The sequence below is a fragment of the Glycine max genome, chromosome 6 (genome assembly GCF_000004515.6).
Source record: "Glycine max cultivar Williams 82 chromosome 6, Glycine_max_v4.0, whole genome shotgun sequence".
NCBI lineage: Eukaryota > Viridiplantae > Streptophyta > Magnoliopsida > Fabales > Fabaceae > Glycine > Glycine max.
Window position 1 is genome coordinate 15,800,182 of NC_038242.2, and position 9,641 is coordinate 15,809,822.

At 35.5% G+C, this 9,641-nt stretch overlaps 2 protein-coding genes across 2 annotated transcripts; both read right to left on the reverse strand.

The window, feature by feature from the left end:
* Positions 1 to 44: 44 nt before the first annotated feature.
* On the reverse strand, positions 45 to 2,916 carry LOC100500106 (protein DSS1 HOMOLOG ON CHROMOSOME V). The gene is made up of 3 exons (XM_003526976.5): positions 2,784 to 2,916; positions 2,503 to 2,607; positions 45 to 340 (listed from the first exon to the last, which is right to left on the reverse strand). Exons 2-3 carry the CDS (start codon positions 2,591 to 2,593, stop codon positions 210 to 212), a joined length of 222 nt encoding a protein of 73 aa, XP_003527024.1. The 5' UTR covers positions 2,594 to 2,607; positions 2,784 to 2,916; the 3' UTR covers positions 45 to 209.
* A 4,080-nt stretch (positions 2,917 to 6,996) lies between these two features.
* On the reverse strand, positions 6,997 to 9,333 carry LOC100810963 (U-box domain-containing protein 18). Its single transcript, XM_003526977.5, has one exon. It carries the CDS (start codon positions 9,193 to 9,195, stop codon positions 7,144 to 7,146), a length of 2,052 nt encoding a protein of 683 aa, XP_003527025.1. The 5' UTR covers positions 9,196 to 9,333; the 3' UTR covers positions 6,997 to 7,143.
* Positions 9,334 to 9,641: the final 308 nt, after the last annotated feature.

Below are 9,641 nucleotides of genomic sequence, written 5' to 3' on the forward strand. Positions count from 1 at the left end.
CCACCCAACCCCAAAATAAAAATAAGAACAATACAAGCACTCAATAACTTTAAAAGCATATATATTCAAGAAGGTACAGAAAAATCATGTCTCTATGTTCTTACATTTCCTTCCAAACAAGGCATAGTTTTCATCTCCTTCCAAGAGCTCGAACACCCAACCCAAGACATAGCGCATGTCATATCAAGCAATAATAACTAGCAGGTGGTTTAGTTCTTCTCGGTGTTGCTCTCCAACTCCCTTCTCAACTGGAGAGAAAAATCATCACTAACATCATCATCATCCCAATCATCCTCCCACTGTTGAGTCACTTCCTTCCCTTCTTCCTTGTCATCCCACTCTGAAAGTTGTAATACAAAAAGTGCAACAGAAATAAGTAACATTAGAATGACTCCCAGACCCCAAACAAAAGTTGAATAAGCATTCTCTAATACCCAAAGAACTTTCAAATACCATCACTAGAAACAATAAAAAAATAGAAAATGAAAATAAAAAAGTACAAGCAATCAAATGAATCTTAATATCAGCATAAATCAAAAACAGAATCAACTGCATTAAGATTGAGGAGCTAACTAATGACAGATTAATGCCTTGTCTGGATGCACTAAAGCAGATAGAATATGTAGTGTATGGTAAACATGATAAAAACAGATCAGAATATGCATAACACGAGTTCTCATCCTGTTTAGTAAATTTTATAAATAAAACAGAACATAACATGGGTGGCTTTTAGGGTAGAGCCCCTGAAGTGTGCTGTAAATATACATCTTGAAATTTAACCTGTTACTGTAGAGGGGGGAGTACTGGTTTTTATGTTGTTGTTGTTATTATTATTTATTACTACTACATTTTAGTCCTTGAAAACAATAAAAAAAAACTTCGTACCCCATTGCTCAGAGGCTCTTCGCTATGCGAAGGTATGGGGGAGGGATATTGTACGCAGCCTTACCCTTGCATATGCAAAGAGGCTGTTTCCGGATTCAAACCCATGACCAACAAGTCACCAAGGCACAACTTTACCGCTGCACCAGGACTCGCCCTCTCCTTGAAAACAATAACTGTTAAATTGCAATAAAGTCCTCCCACCCAGTCCATCTTTCTCACATTGCTTCTGTTACTAGTTACTACAAAGCTCAGCACCATTACTTCTAACAGGAAAAGAAAATTTTAATCCCTAAACAATTGTATTTGCACCGCAAGGTTTAATAGCCTTCCCTAAGTGATCAATTAATAAATTTCAATTATAAACAAACTTCTTGAGCCAAGAAACACACCATCTTATCTATACATCTATACACAAGAATAAATGAATGTCAATCAATCTTTAGTTTTTTTATTGATCTTAAGAAGTAAATGCATAAATGTCCATTTCATTATCCATTAGTAAAGCTTTGGTGGTTCAAAATTTCAAATCTAGGCCAGAAGGTCATTTTTAACTATATATTCATTCAAAGTTAAAATTTGAAGTTGAATAGAAAGCTCATTTGCGAAAAAAATGAATTCATAAAAATACCTCATAAAGAAAAGGTGCATATAAGATATTAGAAGCAACAAGAGCAAATCAAACACTGCATAACACAAACTGTACCTTCAACGCTAACGAAAAATGGGAAATGTAAGAAAAGAAGGGAAGAGATTCATTTCATGAAGGAGAACGAGGTAAGGCATGGAGCTTCACGATGTGGGTTTATGGTTGGAGGTGTTGCTTTGCAGTGGAAGTGCCACAGCTTTGTGGCACAGTGTGAGGGTGGTGGCTCTAGTTGCAGGTAGTATGGACCGTGGTTTGTTGAGGTGCAGAGATCACACATATATGGGCAAAAAAATTGAAACAGGGAGAAACTCACAAATTTAACTGAGTATCCTAACTGATCTACATATAAATTTAAGGTAGCGAATCTTATTGTTTAATAGTTCAAGAAACTGGGGTTAGAGGCCAGGCCACCCATAAAATGAGTTAAAAATTGATCTATTTTGGTTCTATCAAAAACAAAAAGGAGATCAAGGAGTACGTAATAGAAGATATAAGATATATCCATTCTCTTCTGTACATACACCAAATGCTATAGGTCCAAACCACCGACTGATGTTGAAGGATCAGCGGATGAGTTGTGGATTTGTGGTTAGGGGTGAAATGGCACTCGAACCCAGAGCTAGCTGGTTCTCCACGAAATGCATTGAGGCACAGCAGTTGACTAGACATCTGGGGGTAAAGCACTGTTTCCGTGTGGCTGCAATAGTGATACCAAATCGAGGCAAACTCTGAATACTAGATATGATCTCAAAATAACAAGGTCCTGGCTCCACTCAAATGTGCAACAAAACGTGATAAAATCCCTAATTTATGATAAAATGATGATGGATAGGATTACTGATCGATTTCTTAGGGATCAAAGCGTCAGATAGGTAACATTCAAATCAATTTGAAAGATACAGAACAAACATGGGCAAAAAACGAACAACAACATAAAATTGAAACATGCAATTTTTTTTTTGTGGATTTACCTTCATTGATTTCGAACTCTTCGAACTCGTCGTCGTCTTCGAAGAGATCGATCTTGACGTCATCGGCGGCTGCTTTTGGTTCGGTGGCCATGGACAAAGCTGAATCTGCAGTTATTTCGAAACCCTAAGTTCGTATAATTGATGAATTCATTGATAAAAAGAATGGGGGAAATTAAAGAATGGGGGAAATTAGGGTTGATAAAGGGTAATGATACGGTGTGGCAGTGTCATGAAAACAAATAGAAGAGAATTCATATAATGAGAGTGAAAACAGTACTTACCGGCTGATGAAGAAGAACAGAAACAAAGAAGAATAATCTGCTGTTGCTGCTTTTGAATGAGGTAACGTTCTCAGCACTCAGTGCGCTGTTTTAAGGGATCAGTCTCCAGTAGTTGTTTATTTATGTTCTTTTGGGCCTAGGGAATATTGAACTATATTGGGCCAGTTACTTAGGAATTTGGGTGTAATTTGGGACATGCTAGGTGCACCCAGCAACATTGCTGGTGCACCCAGCAATTAGGTGAATGGGCAAAATTGTCCTTATATTAAAAAAATAATTCCTTCTTTCGGAAGAAGGTTCTTCCGGTAGAACAATTTATTTTATCAGAAGAACCTTCTTCCGGAGAAGCTACCGGAAGAAGATTCTTTCGGTAGAACAAATTGTTCATCCAGAAGAACCTTCTTCCGAAAAGTTTTCGAAAGAAGGTTCTTCCGGTAGAACAAATTGTTTATCCGGAAGAACCTTCTTCCGGGAGAATAAATTGTTCTACCGGAAGAACCTTCTTCTGGAAAGCTTCCGGAAAAAGGTTCTTCCGATAGAATACAAATTGTTCTTCCGGAAGAAGGTTCTTCCGGAAACTTTTCGGAAGAACCTTCTTCCGAAAGATTTCCGGAAAAACCTTCTTCCGGAAGAAGAAATTATTTTTTTTAACGCAAGGGCAATTTTGCCCATTCACCTAATTGCTGGGTGTACTAACAATGTTGCTGAGTGCACCTAGCATGTCCCGTGTAATTTTACTTGTATTATTTTTCTTAAAAAAAAAAAGAAGAAAAGAAAATTTTCTCCGAAACTACTGAATCTGTGAATCACCCTTTAGGAGGAGCATGTCGACCAAACAAGAAAAATCCTTTAAGATACGTACTGATTATTTCTTTGTCTATTTTATGAGCTAATTACATAGGATTACTGACTTTATATTGGTTGTGTTTAAACAAATTAAAAAAAAGATTGTGATAGTATAATTTTTTAAAAATTATTATTTTAACTTAAAATAAAAATACTATTTTTTTTATAAAAAAAATTCAGTTTTTTTTAATTAGAACAATGGGTGAAAATTTAGAACACTTAAAGAAAGAAATGAGGTAAGCTCTAGAATATTTATTATTATTAGATTGAAATATAATAACTAATTAGGTTTTGTTCTTTAAATATGTGGTTATGAATTCGATATTTGTTTTGAGTTTATAGAAAAATATTTATTGGGAGATGTCAACTAAGAACACTCCAAGTTTTGAGTACTAATAATATACCATAAGAAAAACTATTAGAATTCTTTTATTATATTTTGTATAAATATGTTGTTGTTGTGTCTTTGTTATATTATATTTATTAATAAAAGAGTATTATATTAATTTCTTATAGTTAAAATGTTTGAAAAAAAATTTAAGTCTAATATTAGTTTTATGATGACAATCCTAGATAGACTATGTTATGTATTGAGTTTTAGTTTTCGAGGTTTTTTTGTGTCGTTGGAAAGCTTGTTAAAAAGTTATAATTCATTCATACACCTTAGAAACTAAAATCAACTTCTATCTTAGAGAAAATCAGCTTCAAAGTAAGTCATTTGATCATGAAAAACACTTTAAGTTCCACATTGGACAAATATAACTTCATGAACTCCTTTTTTCTCCTATATATAGAGGAGACCAACAAGTCTTATATTCACCAAAGAATTAAGTGGGCTTAACCTTAACCTCAGGACTGTCAATGCGTTTTTGGAAGTGGTCACAAGATCATCTTCCTTTTCCTTGTTGAGGAATTGCTTGTGTTGTGGAACACAATTATTTGATTTGGATGAGACATGCTTGTTTTAAATGTATTTTATATCTTTATGACTTCTTTAATGTTTTAAATTTATTGTGAGATGTATCTCACTTGCTTGTTTGGGTTTGGATTAAATCTCACTCTTACAGGTGAGTCTCTATAAAGTTATGATGATGATACTACATGAGAGATTTAGGTCTTCACTTTATATTATTATTAATTTTAGGGCTATAGATGTTCTGAAACAATGTAAAATTGCGATATAAGTTTTATTCATTTATCTAAGGATTAAATTAATAAGTAGTTTTTCATCATATTTTATTTGATATGCTTTGTATAGACTTTGGGGCGCCAAGATTTATTTAACATGGAGTTACATTATTTATCAATTTATTTCCCTTAAGTTTATAAATATTTGGTATGTAATACTCTTATCGTGAAATAAGTATTTTTTTTTAAATCGATACATCATTTTAATTAGAGTCCGTTACGAACGAATTTAGAAAATATTACAAGTATATGCTCTTAGGGTAGAAAAATATTACATCAACCCTTTAAATAAATTTCAACATTTAAAAGATTAATTATTAACTTTCGAGTTGATTCAAATAAAAAAGATAAAGAAAACCTCAAAATTTAATTGATTTCCGACGTGATGGAAAAGGTGATGGAGACTATGCAAGGATTTCCAGTCACAAGATTTATCGATGAAGCCAGGAATCCTCCATAGTCCATAGTCTCAACCTTCTCCATAAAGCTCTCCACTCTCAACACGTCCAACTTCAGTCCCATGTGGTCTCTCATTCCTGTTCGTTCTTACATGCATTATGACAAGTTTCCATGTTTGTTTGATTTGATTATAGGTTAGTCAAGCTAATTTTCAAACAAAAACATAAACTAAATGATTTTTTTTGGGTAACTAAACCGATAAATTTTGGAGAATCAATTTTTTGTTTGTCCTCGGTACAATTAAATTATATCAACAACAATAAAGGTTTTATTCTATTAGATGAAGTTGATTATATAATTTGTCTCTCAAAATAATTAACAACTAATTAAAAGAGAGGCGATGTTATTTAAAATAGAAAGATTTTTTTTACCTTAGTAATGAATGCAATTTTCAATTGACGAGACAGAAAAGCAATAGGCAAAACGGAACATATGATTTCAATCATAAATTTAGTCAATTCATATTCATATATGTAAGCAACTACTGAGAAAGAAATATCCTGTTTCAGACCCTCCATATTAACATCAGAACCTTGGAATACACAATTATTTCTCAACCTCCAAACCAGAACCACCCTATATATATATATATATATATATATATATATATATATATATATATATATATATATATATGGCTGGGTAGTTAAATTAAACTAAACCATACTCACCCTATATCAACATCAAACTATACGGCTAAGAAATAATTGGATCATCTTATTTCTATTTTCTTGAACGGGAAGATGAGGATCCTAATACATTTAGATACAAATGGTTCAGGAGTAAACATTTTCTAAGAACATTTGAACTATTTTATTTCTAAGCAAAATAATCATTTATTTTAAATTATTGTTTTGTTAACTACAACATTAAGAACTCGCTTATTAAAAAGCTTTTAACGGTATTTAGGGTTAAGAATAATTTAATACTTAAATAAGCAAAATATAAATTGATTTCGTTCATACTCTTAAAAGATTAAATATTAAAAATAGAATGAGAAAAAAATTAAATGAAACGTATCTAAGTTTCATTTCAAAATATTTTGTTTTTTATATTCCTTGCTGTATCGTCTGCCAAACATAGCGCAAACCTAATGGATCCTATAGCTAAAATCGAATCTTAGCAAAATTATCTTGCCAAATTAATGAAATAAGAAACTAAGGATTAATACCTTCCTAGCTAGGAGAAAATTTAAGTCAGGTCCCTATATATCCAAAACATTAACTTTGTTGAAGTTCTACTTTATATCAATCGAGTTTGTGCATGTTTGGAAACTAATTATCAATGTTTTTTTTTTATTATTATTTCGTTGAATAGTTAAAAGATGTAGAAGCAAAACACGTGTTTGGAATAAATTTATTAAATGTGAATATGACACTCTCAATATTTGAAGTATGTAGAAGCTACTTGTAATAGCTTTCCAAAGTTGTGAATCCACTTTGATTCGATTCAACGTAAAAGCAATTAATTAATAAACACGTTGGAAATGCATGTTTGTATTAACGTTTCTAATCCATGTTGTTCTTCTTATTAGGGCAAAGACAAGGAGATGACGCATAAGCAAGTCTGAATTAATATTGCTTCTGCCGATAGATATAGTTTTCACGTATCACAATTATGCGATTTCTCCATGTACGTACACGAGTATGTTATTTAATTTCTGCAACTAATATCATGCATAGACTTATTCAGTTGAGAACTATACAGAAAATCCCAGCGATGTAAAAACTACACATGTATTTGAAACTAGCTCGTTGGGTAAAAAACACGGAGCTAATTAATCTCACAAGTATAATTAATTCGGTAAAAAGGACCTAAACCAACTAACGATATAATATTTACCGCGAAAAAAAGAAAAAAACACTACCTAGTTCAAGTTAACCAACCTTTGCCGCGAGACAGAGGAACCCACGGTTCCAGAAAACCTCTTGTCGCTGAACTCAAGTATAACATTGATGAGCGCACGCGCTTTCTTGGCCGCGTGAGGAGTACCGTCCGTCAGAAGCGAATACAGCGAAGGCATAACCGAAGCCTCCTTGGCCAGAACACCGGTCACTTCCGCACCAACATTAACACAGAGAGCCAGCAAAATGGACGCACAGTACTCCTTCCCTGAGCGCGAAGTAGCAGATTGCAAAATCTTAGCCACCAAAGGCAACGCCTCTGCTCGTAACAGAGCATAAGCCCCTTCCACACTCTCCGCCAACGCCACCAGAACGGCCAAGGAATCAGTAACAAGATTAGCGTTACCCGAAGAAGCTAACGTATTAACAAGAACAGGAACCGCACCCGCTGATAACACAATCGCGTGGTTTTTCCGACGCAAGAGAAGTCCGAAGATCGCAACCACGGAATTGTTTTTTCCAAAAGTTGTTTCTTCTTTCACCATTTCCACCAACGCGGGAATCACATCGGGGTTTTCCCCTATTAGTTTTCGGTACTCTTTTGATGAAGAAAGGTAGAATATAACCGCGGCTGCCACGTGGCGCGCTTCTAAGCTGAGCCCTCTTTTGAGAACTTTGAGAATCGGCGCCAAGCCTCTGCTCTCAATTATGAGTTTCTGGCCGCTGGTGTGCTTCGAGAGCTTCATCAGAGCACTGATTGCGCTCTCTTGCAAGTTTCTGTCGTCTGCGGCGAGAAGATCCAAAAGTGGCGGCACAGTTCCCATTTCCACCAAACACGCCCTGTTGAAAACGCTGGACTTCGCCAGCAAACGAATCTCGTACGCTGCTTTGGTTTTCTGTTCCTCGGTTCCGAACACGAGCCTCCTGGAGAGAAACCATGACAAAAACTGCATGGCGTGTGCTGCGGCGGGGCTGCCTGCGTCGCTTGTTTTGGTTACTGTTTGATTATGATCAATCGGATTCACGACTATAACGCCGTTTTCGGAACAGAATTTCTGGATAAGCTTTTTAAGCGCTGTGTTGGGGACAAGTTCTGTGCTGGCAAGTTTTTCGCGTGTTTTGGGACATATTAGGTTTCCTGAATTAAACCATTTCTGAATTGAGGCTCTGTTATAGGTCTGGCCAGATGATATGGTTACAGGATCAGTCATTATCTCAAGCGAAATCGGACACCGGAAATCTTCTGGTACTACACAGCTTAGCATCTCCATGCTGCACTTTGCTTCAATTTGTTTCATTCCAGAAGATTGGTAATCAATTGTTTCAAATATGACAACTCTAGAGTAACACAAGAATCCTATTAAACTATTCAGCAAACTAACCTCTTCCTCATTGAAATCCAATTCGTCTTCAAGGAATTTTATCTCTTTGTTACAAGATGTCCAACTTTTTATCTCAAGGTAATTGAGTACTGATTTCACTACGTCCACGTCAGGCTCGATTCCTCTCTCGAGCTGGGCCAGAAGGAAACGAAGTCGTTTTGCTTCATTCTCGTCGTTTCGGTCGAGTTGGAGGTTGCCTCTATTGGCCTGCTTGGTCACTAACTCAACTAGCTCTTTTATTTCATTGTTTATATCAATGCAACACACGGGTATTGCATCTAGGACTATCGCCACTTCGCGAACGAGGACGCGAAACTGCGTAGCGATGAATTGGGATTTCGTTAGCATCCAGAGGCGCGCGCTTTCGCGGGAGCAGTCTTGCATTAAGAAGTGGATCTTCTGGAAGGTGACGTGGAGGTCAGAGAAGCAGAGGCGGATAGAGTGAGGGATGATTGAACCACGGTCGTGGAGTTCTTGGAAGAGCACGAGGAGAATCGCGATCTGGCGCGTTGTTTCTCTAACATTTCTGCGGTGAAAAACAAAGGAATTGGAATGGAAGTTGCATATGTTTTGGGCGAGGGTGATGAGGGAGGCGAGGAGGGTGGAGGGAGATGTTGATACGCAGGGACGCACGGCGGGGAACGATAGGGGACGGCGTTGATGTTCGCATGAATTGTTGATTTTATCGGCCATTTTTTTGTTCTCAACAAGAGGGGGCACTGACAATTCTGTTTCTGAATATTCTAGAGCTTGGTCAGGAATGTCCAACTATTGTTATAAAGTGGATGGGTTTGGGTTTGTTCTTGCGCTGACCGGATACTTTTCTTCAAACACCTGGCAGGCACAGTCCAAGAGCATCTACAATTTATTTAAACACTCTATGTTCAAATTCATTCCAATATTAAAATTCAAGAACTATATGATTAATTTAATTTTACGGGTTTATAATATTTAAAAATATTTAAGTAATAACTATTTATATAAATAATATTATGTAATATGTTGACATGAGAAAAAAATTAAATAATATTACTTAAAGTTAAATAAGCCATCTAAATATTTTTATTAAAAATGTTCTTTAAGTAAAAATAATTGAAGATTGATTTGGAAATTAATTAATGTTGTATTCATACTATTCT

Excerpts from the sequence above, each read along its gene's own strand:
- LOC100810963 (XM_003526977.5), bottom strand. The coding sequence starts at position 9,195 with ATGGCCGATAAAATCAACAATTCATGCGAACATCAACGCCGTCCCCTA.
- LOC100500106 (XM_003526976.5), bottom strand. The coding sequence starts at position 2,593 with ATGGCCACCGAACCAAAAGCAGCCGCCGATGACGTCAAGATCGATCTC. Across the intron at positions 341-2,502 it reads AGAGTTCGAAATCAATGAAG|AGTGGGATGACAAGGAAGAA; the intron begins GTAAATCCACAA and ends TACAACTTTCAG.